The 17238-nt window shown below is 30.9% G+C and overlaps 1 protein-coding gene across 2 annotated transcripts in view; it reads left to right on the forward strand.

Moving 5' to 3' along the window:
* The window catches only part of LOC129963733 (organic cation transporter protein-like), a 28018-nt gene extending 23083 nt beyond the window's left edge, over positions 1-4935 (forward strand). For both annotated transcript variants that reach the window (XM_056078260.1, XM_056078261.1), the window contains exons 9-12: positions 1652-1833; positions 2334-2470; positions 3031-3188; positions 3883-4935. In XM_056078260.1, the coding sequence (XP_055934235.1) occupies positions 1652-1833; positions 2334-2470; positions 3031-3157 (446 nt within the window). In that variant the 3' untranslated portion in view covers positions 3158-3188; positions 3883-4935. The remainder of the gene's footprint in view (positions 1-1651; positions 1834-2333; positions 2471-3030; positions 3189-3882) is intronic.
* The last annotated feature ends 12303 nt before the right edge of the window (positions 4936-17238 follow it).

Here is a 17238-nt window from a genome sequence, read left to right on the forward strand (position 1 = left end):
TGTCTAGAAAGAAGTGGGGAGTGGGACTAAACTTAAAAAAATAGATGCATTTCTAAAATACTTCACAAAATCGTAAGAACTTGATCAGGGAAAGAATATTTTAAATTGATGTATAGATTTATCATTAATGATATTTCATAATATTAGTTCAAATTATTTGCTTTACTATTTCTTGTACCAAGTGTTATTCTAATAATTTCATTTCATTTTCAAAAAAAGATTGTTTCATTATTTTACATTAATCATTGAGATAAAAATTTAGTTTTATTGTGCAAATTAATTGGGACAAATGCAGACATTTTTACATATGTAGTTTAATTAATATAAATTTCTTGCATGCATGGCATGGCAATTTAGTTAAAAATATGTCTGCTTTCAACTTTAATTATATTCTGTTCACATTTGAGATTTGATTTCAGTAATTTAGAAGAAAATATCAAAAAATTTTGATACCATGAAAATATTTTATGGCATTTCCAACTTTTTTCTCTTTGTTGTATAGTTCTTGCATTCATGCTGCTCAAATTTCTGATTAGCGTTTTGATATGAAGAACAACCAGCACAATTCAAAGCTGTTAATTTCTTTTTATTACTAGTTTAGAATTATCGCATGGTGCAAAATCTTATGTGGAAGTTTGAATAAATGGTACAATTTTTTCTCATAGCATAGAAATGTTTTTTTCAAAGTTCATCTTTCCATCAGCTGCTGCTAAGCTTTCAGGTCCTCCAAATGTAAAATAAGGTCAAAATATCTCCTTTTAACAATTTGATGTTGCTCCCTGATGGCTTTTCTGTGCTTTGTGAAAAAGTGTGATAAACAATGACAGAAAACCTTGCACAAACATATTTCATGCCAGTCTTGCTTTAGTCCAGAATTTATCTTTCTTGGCCCAATATAAACATTTTTTTTATTATTTCAGTTACTTATAACTGTTTTAGATTGGTATTCTTCCCATCTTCTTGTTTCAACAAGCCTTTGTTGTACTGTCAATGAATCAGTGCTCATACCATTAGACAATAATTCTCTGTGAAGATTTATACTTGTCTTATGAGGATGCATTTTATTATTTTATGCAAGAACTTTGTCTGTTGGAGATGTTGTTTTACAATTGTATACACATTTATTTTATTTTGAAAAAATTTCCCCGACTAATTTTGCTGATAAGTTATTCTGGAAACATTATATTTTTCAGCTCTTGTTGCAACAGCAATATCCCTCAGTCATAGTGGTATGCTAACTTAAGGTAAAAATTCTAATCTTTTTCGAAGAGTAAAATAATAACTTTTTCAAGTATATAATATTTTATTTCCTCATATAAATGAGAATTAAACAACTTGCACCATAAGTGCCTTCTAAAAGGAGCTGAAGTGCAACTGACACAGAAATTATTGGTTTGTTGTGATGATTACATAGGACACTTGTTTAAAATACTCAAGGCTAACCTCTCTTTATACAAAATGCAGTTGAAACTGATTTTAGTCAGAAAAGCCCTATGAAAGCAAAAGTTTATGTAAAGTGAATTGTTTCAGTTAATTTGCAGAATACTATGAGTTCATTATTTTTACATATAAATAATGCTGTTTTGTGTTTTAATGTTTTTGTATTGTCAGCTTCATTTTTTTAAAATATATATTTATATTATTGTTCCAGATCTTGCTTGGGTGTCGACTCTTCTTGCTGTTCTGGGTAAAAGTGCAATTGCAGCATCCTTTGCCATAATCTACATATACTCAGCAGAGATCTATCCTACAGTTCTGCGAAGCACTGGTATTGGTTTTAGCAGCATGTTTGCTCGTTTAGGTGGAATGATAGCACCTATTATCAATGAGCTAGTATGTTTTATCTTTTCAGTACTATATTTATTTAAAGGTACATAAATCCTTTTTAATTAGCATTGTACATTGCAAGATTTTTAAAGCTATATATTTATAAATATTGCATTCCTCATTATTATGTCAAATGCAGAAACTTGCAACTCATGAGGGGTGGGAGTAATTTATTCAATAATAAATTTCTTTTAGTATTTAAATTGCTGATGCAATGATATTTTAAACAATTCAGTCCTTTATTCCTATTTATAAAACAGTTATTTAAGTTCTTACAATTTAAAAGAAGGTTAAATTTGGAGTCTGTGTTCTATCATTATTTAAAAATGAATACTATGTCTTCCAACAGTTTTAGTTGACATGATTTGATTTCTACTGCTTATGCCTTAATGTAATAAAAGTTTTAATAATTGAATTCATTTCTCAGTTATGCAAATCTTTAATAAAGATGTTAGAAAAGAATGTATTTATATAAAATACATGAAAGTTTTTAAAACACTTTTCAGAGGAAAGTCTACAGGCCATTACCTATGATTATATTTGCAATTGCATCTATTTCTTCTGGTCTTCTCGCATTAGCACTGCCAGAAACACACAACAGACAGCTACCTGAAAGCATTGAAGAAGCTGAAAGCTTTGGATCGTAAGTATAAATGCAATTTTCATGCTAAAAATTGCTATAGGTATATCTATTTTTTTTTAAATCATCCTTAATTAGTTCTGTACGTGTAATGTTCTTTTTAACATTCTTTTAATGAAATGTACTTTTTTAATGCAACATTCTTTTAATGTGCTTGTATTCTTTAATCTTCTATGACTAAAGATATCTTTGAAGTAATTGATATTTTCTTAAAATGTTCATGTATCGTGCATAAGATATATTAAATTTTCCAAGAATGGTTTTATAATTCCTTCAGATCATTTGAATTATTTTAATATAATACATCAAAAATAATCAATAATGATTTTTTCATATTATCAATTTAAATTTGTATTAATGTAGATGCAACAAAAGTGCACAAAATTATTTATGTAGGGCATAAATCTGTTATATTTACTTCAGCTTACAGCAGCAAGTCCTTCTTTACACTTGTTAAAAATTTGAATTTTCAGAACTAATTTAATACTAACATAACTATATTTGTTAGTTCAGTTATATTATATAACCATTTATTACTAACATATATATATTATTTCTCATAGTCCTAGAGATGCTGGGTTTGAAAGAATGTTACATAGACCACGAAATTTACCAACTATTGGCAGCATATCTCCAAGAGCTCTTAGAAGAAATGTGGAAGAAACAAGGAGATTGTTAGATGATTGCTGAAAATTCTTTATAATATGAAAATATTTCTGTGGTAAGAAATAATAAGAAATAATTTTTGATAAGTGAAGATAGATAGATATATTTATGAAAAAAGATAAATATGATTTTATAGAAAAATAAAATCAAGCCTAAATATTTAATTATCTTCTGTCCTTTTTCTATAAACTGGATGTGTTTATTATAATGGTAATATATATATATATATATATATCTACTTGAAAATGGGAGCCTAGCTATTTTTTTAATTAAACAAATTCTGGATTTTTTTTAATTATATTTTTTTTATCGCTGTTTATAAATAAATTTACAAATTGTCATAAAATTATTAATCCAAACTTTAAAGAGAATTTGATAAAATTAAATTTAATTTTAAAAAAAGCTGAATGCAATCTGTAAAAAGAGAGAACTTGTTTTCTGGTTCGTGCCATCTCGCAAAAAAGACCATTGATGCTTGAAATTGATGATCATACACAAATGTATAGGTTAACTTACCATATTGCATCTCTTAAAGCATCATGAAATGTGCTCCATGTGTTAAATTATGTCCAATAAATATTTCTGTACAATTACTGCTTTGTGAAATTTATTCTTGTTTATAGTATTTTCCAGTCAAGTGTTCCATTTTGATTATGATTTCTTTTGATATTTGCATCTCTTTTAATGTTGAATATCTGTGAAATATATTTTATAAAGTAAAATCTTATATTTCTTTTTTTATTTTCCAGATATTGCCTTGTCCCACCTTGTTGTGTGGTTGTGAATTTTTTTCATATTGATGAATGAAAGTGGCAAAAAACAGCATAGATAATATGCTTTTATTCTTCAGAAGTTAATATTCATTTTTCTTTTTGAAAGTAAATTGCTGAGTAATCTGCATTGTTTTTACAAGCATGAAATGTACTTGGCTAGATTTGCTAGTCACATCAGATTTATATTTAGTATCGTTGTAGTTAATTTTATTTTCAGCTAACCCAGAAATGTGTATTATTTTATTTATTGTATGTTTTATTTCATATTCATTAATAACACATTATTTACATAAATAATAATTTTAAATGGTTATGTAGGTACTACATAATGAAGGGTTAATTAGAAGGGTTATTAAAAAAAAGAGATTCAGGACAAAGTTTGATTTCCTAAATTTCTTTATCCCAGTGGTAATAATTCACTTCATAAATTTAGCATAGAAATGTAAAAATTGTTTTCAAAACTAATTATCGTAAGTTCTTGAAATTTTAACCATGTCTAAAAAAAATAGTTTGTGGAAATAGCAGATTATTATTTATGATTTATTAAGATATATGTAGCATGAAATGCTGTGAAGAAATATGTTATCTATTTTTATTGAGTGTATATTAGCTTTAAAACTGAAATTAAAATCATTTTAAAAGACGTCCTGTTGATTACATTCTGATCATTTGGTGATTTTTTTTATCTATTACCAAGTAGACATTTTGAAAATAAATGTTTACTCAAATATGATTACTTTTTATTTACACTTGGAAATATCAATTAAAGCATTGAATCATTTGAACTATTTGCTTTCGTTCAAATTTTTGTTTATGTAATTTAAATTTCAGTTCCACCTTCGGTAGTGAGTACTAAATTAGATTTATGAACTTCTTCATTGTTTGAACATTGATTTGTAAACTTTGACTTCATTTTGTTTTTACTTTCAATTGAGATTTGGCTCAAGTTTGCTTTTTCAAAAAAAGTAAATGAATAAATAAAATAAGAAATAAATAAAAAGATTTTTATTTAACTATTGCTGTAAAGAATTTGTCGGTAAATTCATACTATTCATATTTGTGCTTTTATTTAATTACTGAATCATTCAGATTTGATTTTGTGAAAAAAAATTGTAAGTTGAACATAAATTTTTATGTTTCTCATAAATAATAATTGAGATATTTGTAACTGTTAATTGAATCATCTATGTTAAAAGTTTCCTTTTTTTTTTTTTTTTTTACGAAATGCAATTTTTTGATTATTTTTAGCTTTTCATACAAGATAAAACTTTAGATAGAGAAATTGTTTCTAACAGTGGTGGGAAAATGTGCTTGTTTCAAAAACATTCCTCTTTTTTTTTTTTTTTCCAGCATTAATGTTCTAAAATAAAAAGCATCTTTCTAAAGTGCAGTTAAAAATTTCTAACAAAAAACATTTCATCTCAACCATTTTTTTAATTGTGATTTTTTTTCTCAATATTAAATTTGCTTATATATGTATAGGAAACAAAATAAGAGATATGAAACAATATTTAAAGGGAAATTAAAAGATTTTTTTTTATTTTATTATTTAGAAAACTATGGTTGAAATGTTTCAAATCAAGGTGATTTTGTTATTAGTTTTTCTTTGTGAATGCTGGAAAATGATAGAACATTATATTTTAAGTGTTCTTGCAATCCCTAATTCTTACATTTCATTTGCAATGGGGATTCATTGGTGAAAAATCCTAGTGATATGTAATTCTTGTATAATTGCCTCCTTTAAGAAGTACTTAAGGATCTTTATTATACATTCATGTTCTCTGTTCAAAAATGTTTGTATGCTGTTGTTATTTTTTTAAAGTTAATATTCATTATGGCATTTATCATTCAGTTTTAACAAAGCCTGATTATTAGATTCTTATGTTGTGTTCTTTTAGTTTATTTTCCTTTTGGCTGTTATTTCCTGTTTGAATAGTAAAGTGTTATACTATTATTTTCTAAAAAGCATTGCTTTCAAAAAGTGTAATTCATAATGAAATATATATTATATATTAAGATAATATTATTCTGCTCTGAGAACTTTTTTTATCACTAAAAAAATAAATATACATGTTTGAAAATAGTTGCTGTACCAAAACCATTTTTTACCATGCAAAAATGAACTCTGTTGGATTGAAAATCAAACTTATAAATTTTTATCTGGTGATTTATTTTATTTTTGGTGCATTTTTTTAAAAAAATGTGTCAATAGTTTTAGTATGTTTTAAATATATTAGCAGTTCAATGTTGAATTGTTTATTTTTTCATAACTCAACTTGAAATTAATTGTTCTGCATGTGCTTTAATGCAAAAGATTTAAAATAAAACAGAACCAGTTTATTTTTAATTAAATGTTTTAAAGAAAAGGAAAGGCAAAAGTCTTTCTGTTGTAAAGCATTTCTGATTATTTTTCTATGATAATTTTCTTTTCATTAAAAGAATAAGAATATTTAAATGGGTACAAATTTTAAGTGAATCTATACTTATGTGAAAAAGATCATTTAAACAGAATTACTCTGTATGAAGTAAATAAATGAATAATAATATGAAATGAAGCATATTGAAATATATTTTTCTTTCTATTTTAAATAAAATTTATCCTATAGCATATCCTATCTCGTAGAAAGAATTTTGTTGTGTATCTGTATTTAAAAATGCTTTTTGTAATCTTAAAATTTTCATTTAACATAAATGACTCTTACATATATTTTGTCAGTATACTCTTATATACTATATATATCTAAATACTCATTTTTATTTATGATCCATTCATAATAATTTTTTTTTCTCCTTGTATCATTTGTTGGTTATAGTTTCCATTCAGTATAGTTATGTTAATAAAACCTTTTCATATTTTGAATGTTATGAAATATATTGATTGAAACATACCATAATTTTATTCTTAATTATTTAATAATGTAGATTATTTATATCTATTATTTCTAATTGGTAATCATAACAGAACATAACAAAGATAAGATTATTGGCATTCGACTGCTGTTGATTTTTCAACAGAAGAATATTAAAGCTATTTTAATTATTTGTGTAGTTTTTCACTAGATCAACATTTCATGGCATTTATTTCTAATCTATAAGATATTTTTTAGCACTGGAACTATTTGTAATAAAGTTATTCAATTTTGAATATTGTTTTGATATCAAAGAAAAAAAGAAGTTGCTGCTTTTGCAAATTTGAATTCAAATTTTTAATTTTATATTAAATTAATACTTTCATTTTTTTTAAAAATATTATGTAGAATATAATGTTTATTTGTTTTCTTTCATGTTAGTGGGGGGTTTTCCCCCCATCTAAAAGAGTGATCTGAAAATTTTTCTTATCAATAATAACTTAATTATTATTGGTGAAAAGTTCTGAGTTGTAGTTGCTATCCATGGTTCTTAAAAGTATCTTTAATTAATTGACATTCTTTATGTGTATATCTGTTTTACATTTAAATTCAGCGACTTTGAAAAGCAATTGAGATCTTTTCTTGTATCATTATTTTCAGGAAAGGATTTTTTGTATTTCTTTCTTTTCTCTTACGATATTTCTATGAAAATTTAATAAACCTTTAGTAAAGAATAACAAAATATGTGGATTAAAAAATTTTCATTTATTTAATTGCTACATTTATTCGCCATAATTGCATGTATTTTACTCTTTATAAGCTTTGGGTGATTTTTGGAAGAATCTGTCAAAATGAGATCTAAGAAACTATTTTTTTGGAACTTAAAATAATTATGAAAAAAATTTTATGTGCCCTTATTGAGAGAATGTGTAGAAATGAAAGTTATTTATAATTACATGATTCTTGTGTTTATTAATTTACTAAAATTTGCAGAAAGAGTGCATGTGAGAATTCCAGTGTTAAAAATCTATTCATTTTTATTGCAATTTTATAGCATGGATGAAAATGAAAAGATATGGTATTTTTTATAACAATATTCTTGCAAATAAATTTATTTGATTGTTTGTGTGCTGTAGATATGTTAAAAATTTTACTATAATTCCTCTTTATTTTTCTTGTTTGTAAGCAAGGCTACTATAATAAAAAAAATTTAAATGTTGATATATTGCATTTTTATTTAACTTTTTCTTTTTATTTAAAAGCTGGTGTTTTTAAATGGGACAGATAGAATTCATAAAATGCAACAAGTCCCTTTTTATCAGCAGCTTTCAAATTATAAGAACATCACATTTTGATTAGTTGCTTCTAATCAACTTCACGAATGTCGATGAGCGAAAATACTGAATCATCAACTTTTTATTAGCTGCTTTCCAAATTACTGGTATTTACAGTATCAAAGTTGTGAACAGTTCACCTGCTTATTAGGTTTTCTTTCTTTCTATAATTTAGTATAATTCAGCTCTGCCTTACCAGTGACAATGAGCTGGAACTACATAAAATGTCTATAAATATTAAACTTTATTTTTTGATAATTTCTTTTAAAAACCATCTGAAAACTTCATTTTGGGATTTATTTTTTCCAGAATGACTGTCATTTACCACAAATCGTGTATTCAACCTAATATTATATAAATATGGGCTTATTCAGTATGTATAGAAATTCATTAAGTATGATATTCTACTATCACATTTAAATTGTTTTATATTTCATTAAGATTTTGTTTCAATTGGAGACAGTTTTCATAAGTTATGTGTGTGTGTGTGTGTGTGTTTTTTTTTTTTTTTGTTTGTTTGTTTGTTTGTTTTAAGTCTCTTGTAGATATTGACATTTGAAAATTTTTCACAACTTATTTGAGTCTGGAAAAATTTCATTGTAATCATTCTGTTCTCATTCTTACATGTTATGCTGGATTGCATATTTCTTTAATATCGTAAGAAAGACTAATGATTGCACGCAGCAAAACTGAAATCAATTTTTAGGCATTGCACAAAATCATGCTATTCCCAGCAATCTGCCCTTTTGATCCAGATATTTTATATGCATATTCGTACATTTTTTAAGTGTGAAATTCATAATGTGATGATTCATTTTCTTATTGCATAATTTGACAATGATGATCATGTTGTTTTGATAGAAGATATTAAATATTCATGCATTTGATAAATTTTAAAAGAAATTTTGTATTTAACATGATGCCTACTATTGCATATTATGTGTGGAAGAAAATATTCTCTTTGGGGAAAATGTCCATTCTATTAATTATCTTTTTTCTGTTTTAAAGCTTTAAAAAGAAATATTCAGAAATGGGTTCCATTTCGAAGAACATTTTCAAGTTTGCCATCCAAAGAACTATTTTCAAACACTCTCAGGGATTCTAGAACATTGTTAACCTATGCATGTTTAAAAAAATAATAGGAGTGTAATAATTTTACTTCAATATCGGTCTATTGGATGTGTATATTGCTTGTCATAGTTCTTTCAAAAATTTTATTCTGCAGTTTCTTTCTCCAATGTCGCATTATAAAAACAAAGGATCACGAACATGGAAGGTTGAGTTGAGCTTGAATAATAGTTTTAAAATATTTCATGATATTTATTCTTTCAAAACAATACTTTGTATTAAACTTTCATAATTTTAAATATTCTTATAAAAGAATTAAATGAAATAGATGAGGCTTGATTCAACACCATAAGCGTCTGTTTAATTTAATAAATTTGCAGATAAGCCGTTTCAGCTACATTTAAACAAAAGATAAATTCCAAGAATTGTCTTATCTTTTTCAAAAAGCAAGTGCTTGTTGCATTGTTTACTCAGTACCCATGGTGTCATGGCTTGGAAACTGTGATGCGGCAAAGTGATATCAAGATTTTTTTTTTTTTTTTTTAAATCAGTAGAGCATAGAAAACAAGGCATGTGTCAGATTTGCATTTATATAAATGCGTTTTTAAACAATCATAATTCAAAAACAGATCGATTTATCAATTTAAATGTAATATGGATGAAAATAATTCATGATCTGACCAACTTTCAGTAGTGCTCCAACAGACCGTGACTGTTTGTATAAGAGGTTGGGCCTGGAAAAGTTGCCATATAACGATATAGGAAATGCGAGTGTTATAAAAAGGAAGGCAATATATTGTTACAAAATTTTTCTATACAGCAAAATACCGTCGATCAATCGTAATGCATTTAATCTCTAATAGTTCAGCAGCTTGCTTGCTGTCTGATCCTCTCAAATCTGTTTACTCGTCGGCGACTCCGACCACTCGCACACACCATTTCAGACGATCCACACGACTTCTTCTCTTCCTTTGTTGAGAGGGATTACGGCTCATTGGGGCCGCAGGCCCCACCATCCGTAAATCTAAAAATGGTTAACTTTGGAGTGATATGAAACTGACCTTAGTAATTACAGTGCATCATACATGGTTTATTTTAGTTTGGAAGTATTGTTTTCTTGTGTGTGGGGAAAAAAAAGGGGGGGGGGGTATGTATTATTTGTCTGCAATTTAAATTGCAAGGGCACAGCGAGGTCTGCGTTTGTTGCAGGTGTCGTTTATATCATATGTCGGTAGATTACTTAGGGTGGGGTTGTCTATATTTATGATGTTTCCATAGAAGTTTTGGGCTTGTTTGAGGATGAATTGTTTGATTGGGGGGATGTTCAGAGCTTTAATGATTTCCGCATTTCTGATGAACCATCTGGCCCTGACTATCCTCCTTAATGTTTTGTTTTCCAGTGCGACTATTTTTTGTAGGTTAGTTTTCGCCGTAGCAGCCCAGATCGGACATGCATAAGTAAGTATTGGTCTTAGATATGCTAGGTAAATGAGGACTTTATTGTTTATTGACAGACCTGAATTTCTGCAAATTAGCGGGTATTGGATTCTGAAAGCCAAATTAAATTTTTCTCTTGTTTTATTTATGTGCGTTTTGTAATTTAAGTTTTTATCTAGTGTTATTCCCAGGTATTTGACCTCGTTTTGCCAGCTGATTTCAGTTTTGTATATTTGGATTTTGGGCCAGTTATTATTTTTCTTGAAGAATAAGATTGCCTCTGTTTTGTCCACGTTGAGTTTTATTTTCCTGCGGGTTAGCCAATTTTCGAGATTATTAATGTAATTTTGTAGGGGGATGATTGTTTGCTGAGGGTTTTTGCCTTGGGAGAGAATTGCAGTATCGTCTGCATAGAGACTTATCATGATGTCTTTTTGTTGGGGTATGTCATTCAGATAGAGTAGGAATATGACAGGTGCCAGAATTCCGCCTTGGGGTACCCCGGCTCTGAGTTTTCTTTTTGTTGAGTCCGTCTGGTTAACTTGCACTGTGAAATATCGGTCCGTGAGGTAAGATTTAATTATGCCAACTATTGTTTTGAGGAAATTGTAAGCAATTAATTTATGTATTAGGCCTGGGATCCAAACTTTATCGAATGCTTTTGCTATGTCCAAGAATATGGCTGCTGTTGGTTTTTTGTTTTTCTTGCCTTCATGAAGGAATTCTATCATGCGGAGTAATTGATGAGTGGTGGAGAGTTTCTCCGTGAAGCCAAATTGCTGTGGGATTGAGGTGCCAAGTTCTTTACTGTGTGTTAAGTATCTTGTGAGGATTATTTTTTCAGTTAGTTTGCTGAGGGTTGGGAGTAGGGAAATTGGTCTGTAGTTGACTGGCAGGGAGGGGTCTTTTCCAGGTTTAAGTATAGGGATAACTCTCGCAATTTTCCAGCATTTGGGGAAGTATCTGAGCTTTAGGATTTCGTTTACTAAGATGGTTAGTTTGATAATGATATTGTCAGGTAGTTTTTTGAGCATCTTGTTGGTTATTGCATCGGGACCTGGGGCTTTGTTAATTTTTATTTTCTTAATGAATTGAACTATTTCCGATGGCATTACTTTGAGGTAGTTTGTGTCAAGGGTTTTGAGCTCGTATGCTGCTATTGATCTCTCAACAATGCTTTCTGTGCTTGGATCACTAAGATTATTTGGGTTGAATTGCTCTTCCAGCTGGTTTGCAATTAGCTCAGCTTTTTCAGCATCTGTGTGTGCTAGAAGTTTGGTGACTGGGTCAGTTAGTTGGGGGATGTTCGTTCTTTTCCGTTTGAGTTTTTTGGTTGCTCTCCATAACGAGTTATCTTGGGGGTTGAGCATTTCATTTTGATGGATGTATATGCTTCTATTGTATTCTAGGACCGCAAAGCGAAATTTTTCCTGGGCTTTGTTGTACTGAGATTTTGAGGCTGGGTCTCTATTTCTTTGCCAGATCTTTTTTGTTCTATTTCTTTCTGTTTTTAGGTCTCTTATGTTTGGAGGGAGGTATAATTTTTCATGGTGCTTGAGGGGTCTTGAGCTATTGTTGTATGCCAGGGTAATATTTTTTGTTAATTTGACTATTTCATTTTCCAGGGTTTCAGTATTTTCAATTTTTGGGATATTGAATGGGGATGGGGCGTTAGTGCTGAGAAATTTTTTGTAGTTTATCCAGTCTGTTGTGACATTATTTCTATTTATGATTAGGGGTGTGATATTGAAGTTGAATTTGATTATCACTGGGTTGTGATCTGAGGGGAGATCTGAAATTGAAGCTATTTCATGGTTGTATGAAAAGTTTTTAGTGATAGCGAGGTCTATGGTGGTGGCCGAATTCGGGCCGAATCTAGTAGGTGTGGATGGGGCGATAATTTCTAGATTTTTGTCATATGCAAATTTTTGAAGAGTTTTTCCAGTGCTAGAGATTCTCTTACAGGACCAGTTGGTGTGGAGTGCATTTGTGTCGCCACACATAATAACGCTGTCAGAGAGGTTTATTATTTTCTCCAGGTCTCTAGTGAAAATATTGTTTACACGGCAAGGAATGTAAATTGAAGCGATTGTTATTTGGGGTCGGTTTTGAGGCGTTATTTTGACTATTGTGGTTTCAATGCAGTTAAGGTTGGGTATGTAGATTTCTTCATGTTTGATGTTTCTTTTTACAAAAATTCCAGTTCCACCGCAAAGGGGGTTTTGTGGGCCGTCCTGTCTGTAAAATAAATAATTCGGTAGATAGGGGGTGTAGCTGTTTTTTAGTTTTGTTTCCTGAAGGAGGATTAAGTCAGGTTCATTCTCGTCGACAAAAGTTCGGAGATCAAACATTTTATTTTTGAGTCCATTTGCATTCCAAAACATGATATTGAGGCCAGGGATCATAAGATTATACAGTGTTGGCTTCGCTGAATATGGGCATGAATTTGATTAATATTGATAGTTTATCTATATGGTTGTTAGCATTTCTGAGTTGCCTAGCAATGCTGCTAATGTCACAACCGTTAAATAGTGCTCTGAATTCGTTAATCACATATTTAATGTCTTCAAGTTCAGATACGTTGTCCTTGGGGAAATAGACTTGAGCGTGGACATTATTTTCTGTATCTTCGGGAGTCATTTTTCCTTGCGGAGGTAGTTCAGCTTGTAAAGGTTCATTATTCGCTATTTTTGCATATGAGATATTTGGGTTTACATAACTGTTTTTGGTAAGTGTTTTAGTAAATCTTTGGGACTTGGGGAATTTTTCACACCCACGGTATGAATTACCGTTCCCACAATTTATACATACAGGTTTTTCTGGTGGCGTAATGCATTGGTCTTTGTGGTGTTCACCACCGCATTTTATACATCTTGGTTTCATGTGGCAGGATGCTGCACTATAGTGCCAATAGTTACAATTAAAGCATTGAATGCTACCTGTTTTCCGGACAAATTTTTCTATTTTTACTCTTAATTAGAGTAGGGAATTTAGATTCCATATACTTTTGTTAATGTCGATATTGGGTAAAGTAACTTGGAAGAGAGGAAGTGGTTCTTTTGTTCTAAATCGGGTTAGTTGGGCTACTTTTTCAATTTTAAAATTGCAATCAATTTCCAGAGCTTCTTTGATTGTCTGGGTTGGGATATTGTTGGGGAGACCTCTTATAACAACTTTAATGGGGCGGCTAGATCTGGATGTTATCACAAAGTAGTCGAGGTTATTGTCTTTTAGGAATTTTGTTAGTTTACGATGCTCATCATCACTATTAACAAAGATTTTTATATAAAGACCTCCAAGTTTGCTTTCTACTGGAAAACATTTGTCATTTATCAGTTTTAGATCATCAATGAATTTTTCTGTTCGTTTAAGCATTATCGGGGGGGGGGGGGGGGGCTGGGAGTTACTATTTTTGTTTCTTCTATTTCCTCATCTATTTCTAGGTTCTCTAGATTTTGATAAGTGTTTTCACTTAAAACCGAATCGTTGTCATTATCCTGGGTTTTAGTGACAATTTTGGCAGTTAATCTTTTGGGTGGGAATCTGAACTCATCATTGTCTGAAATTTTGATTTTTTGATCTACGTTGGATTTTAGGCTTTTATTTGCAGTTTTGAGATTTTTAACATTCTTAGAATTTGCAGTTTCAGTTCTAGGTCTTTTAGTTTTGATTAAGTTGGGCTGGTTTTGGGGGGTATGATGCATGCAATTAACTAGAGGACAAGTTCCAAAGTCACTCACCCTTTTTTGCAGGTCCTCCAGCTGCTGGTGTAGGGTCTTTTCCAACGTTGCGAGCACTTTTAACTCTGGGTTCTCGGTGCCGGACGCCATCATGGCCTGCAGGTGTTGGATATTTTTCTTTTTGGCTTTGATGTCAGCGGAGCACTTCCTTAACTCATCACAAATGGAGTTGGCGTCGGTGAAATGTTGAGCGGGTGGAGTGGTCTTGGCCAGTATATCCGAGGAGGTTTGGAGACTGGGAGAAGTATCCATTAGCGGGAACTCAGCGTTCTCGATGTTCATCATTCTCTGCCCTTCCAACACTGATCCTGACAAGGACGAGTCGGGCAGCTTGCGCGTAGCGGGATGCTCAGGGAGTGGCAGTACGAACGGAGCTCAGGCGAAACACGTCTTCACTCAGCGAGCGCTAGAAAATGACTTCCAACAGAATAACTTTTCAAGACTTCTTCCACCACCGAACCATCTTACAAACATAACGACGCTTATTTATATGACTACGACTTCTTCTCCAGCTTCAGAGTGCCCGTCTTTTATAGTTCCGGGAGGCGGGGCTAGAAACTGCAGACCAATCAGGGCGTACCTGGGTGTATCTCTGTTATTACTGGATGGATCATGAAACTTCTCGAACTTTCTGGTATTATCCATTTAGTCGCCAAACTCGCCATGTCGCCAAATGATCGCCAAGTTAATCGCCAACCTCTGAGTTCATTGACACGGCACCCGCTCAGCACACACAGGACAGATCGTACAACGGTCTTTCTTAGGATGACACTATTCGTCTTGCTGGGAAGCAAAATTACAGGTTTGTAACAATATTGAAAATTTGTTTATTAATGCTCAGAAAATGTATTAAAGGAAAATCACGATTGCATTACCAGAAGCTTTTCAACTTTTCATGTTCACTATGATCAGATATGAAATAGCCAGTCTCAGTTCTCGAATATGTCGACCAAGTACCTCAATTTCATCACAAATAAACTATCGCGAAAATTCTCGGCCTCCTGTCTGTTTTCTTCTTCTAGGAAATGGTGATTTCTTCTCTTAATTCATAAACACGTTGCAAAAATTTCCCACGTGATGACCATCTTGCCTCGCAATAAAATAGTAACGCTGAATGTACTGAACCCATGTCTTCACAAAGTGAAGAAAAGATTCTCGATTTCAGGGGTCTCATTTTTATATAATTTACTACGGTTCAACTGTAGTTAACATAATATTCAAACCAGGACTCATTTCTTTCGAAGCCGAAGTTTCTCTGTGGATCATGCAATGTGTGCACTGAGGCGATTTTTGTTTTAAAAGTGTTTGTATATCTTGGAATCTTTCGGACATTGAACAAGCATCATCGGTGCATATTTCGATGCAATTTTCCCATTCTATGTTTGCCTCGTTCATAAAATCATTTAAAATAGCAAATAATGCGAGTGCTGATGTTTTGAGTTCTATTAGTTTGCAGAAAAGTAGTTCTACTACTGACATATTACCACAAATTCGAACATGGAAATTAAATGAGCTTCTTTATTATTATCTGTTGCTTCGTCAAGCTGTATTGAAAACAATTTGTCACGCAAATTGTTATGATTGTTATTGCTTGTTATATGATTTTAATTTTAATTCGAAGAATTCTCTGGGTTTGTTGACGTACTCACTATGAAGCGTTTCCGAATGTCGTTTAAGTTTATTAGGTTTCATGCTCTCTACGGCCAACAATTTTGAGCAAATGATACACAGGGGCCTTTTTTCTTCATTTTCTTCAGTACTGGTAAACCCAAAATTTAAGTATTCTCGAGAATATTTCCTTGATTTTATTTTCGGAACCACGCTTGTCTGTGTACTTGTTGATGCTTGACTATCGTCTAATGCTTGCTTACTTCCGCTTAAAAATTTATTCATGAGTCTGCATAAATCTGCTGCCGTGAATATTTTATATGGTGAATTGCAATTAACACGAAAACATATATAACATAAAATTCACAATTGATTCGATAGCGATAAAAGGATCGACTCGAAATGAGACTGGCTGGATATGAAACTCGCGTATCGAATATTTTCCTTCTTCTTATGAGAAAACATTTACTCCGCGCATGCTCGAGACGGCCTCGGTCGTGTGGATTCTCTTGCACAAACATTCCTATTTTTTTCACTTTCGTTTTGTCATGCTTCTGTTTTATTTCTTTTATTATTCGAAAAAATATATTCCCCCCTTTCTAAATTTAGCTCACCTCGTCTAGGTTAACTTTCATTGATGAATTTTTCTACTTTCATATTCTTTTAACGTTATCTCCCTATTTGGCTTTCATTTTAAATATAATATTTGAATTTTCTCCACTTTCATTCACTTCATCTGTTTATTGTCCGCTTGTCCAAAGTGCAATATGTGGTTTCTCGCCAACGTTGGCTCGCTTTTACTCTTGTTTTGGCAGTTAATTAAAAATAATTTAAAAACAGAATCCAAAATACTCAATATACATTATTGTTGTATACATTATATTGTAAGGGGGGGGGCGATGAAAGTTATGATTGAAAACTGGGCCACGAATACTGAAAGGTTGAGAAACGCTGAGCTATACAATATCCCAAAAAATTTACAACATATAATGCTGGAAGCGGCATCACAAATTAATAAATTAAAAGAGTGTCATATGCAAGGCACAAAAATTGCATGAGGGTTTAGAGCAATTATTCGAGATTGTCCACCTTTATATTTCCCTTTCATGTTGCTACCGTTGTTGTATGCCTCTCCACTACTATCCATAATATGTAAATCAAGCTTACTTAATATTTCCAATAGAGCTTTTGCTAGTCCTTCTCCAGTTACTTCAATAAAAAACCCAATAAATGACTCGTTTATACTTACTCTTTTTTCTTCAAAATTTGCATACCTAATAAAAAGCGAAATTTGTT

Source organism: Argiope bruennichi, chromosome 3 (assembly GCF_947563725.1).
Source record: "Argiope bruennichi chromosome 3, qqArgBrue1.1, whole genome shotgun sequence".
Classification (NCBI taxonomy): Eukaryota; Metazoa; Arthropoda; class Arachnida; order Araneae; family Araneidae; genus Argiope; species Argiope bruennichi.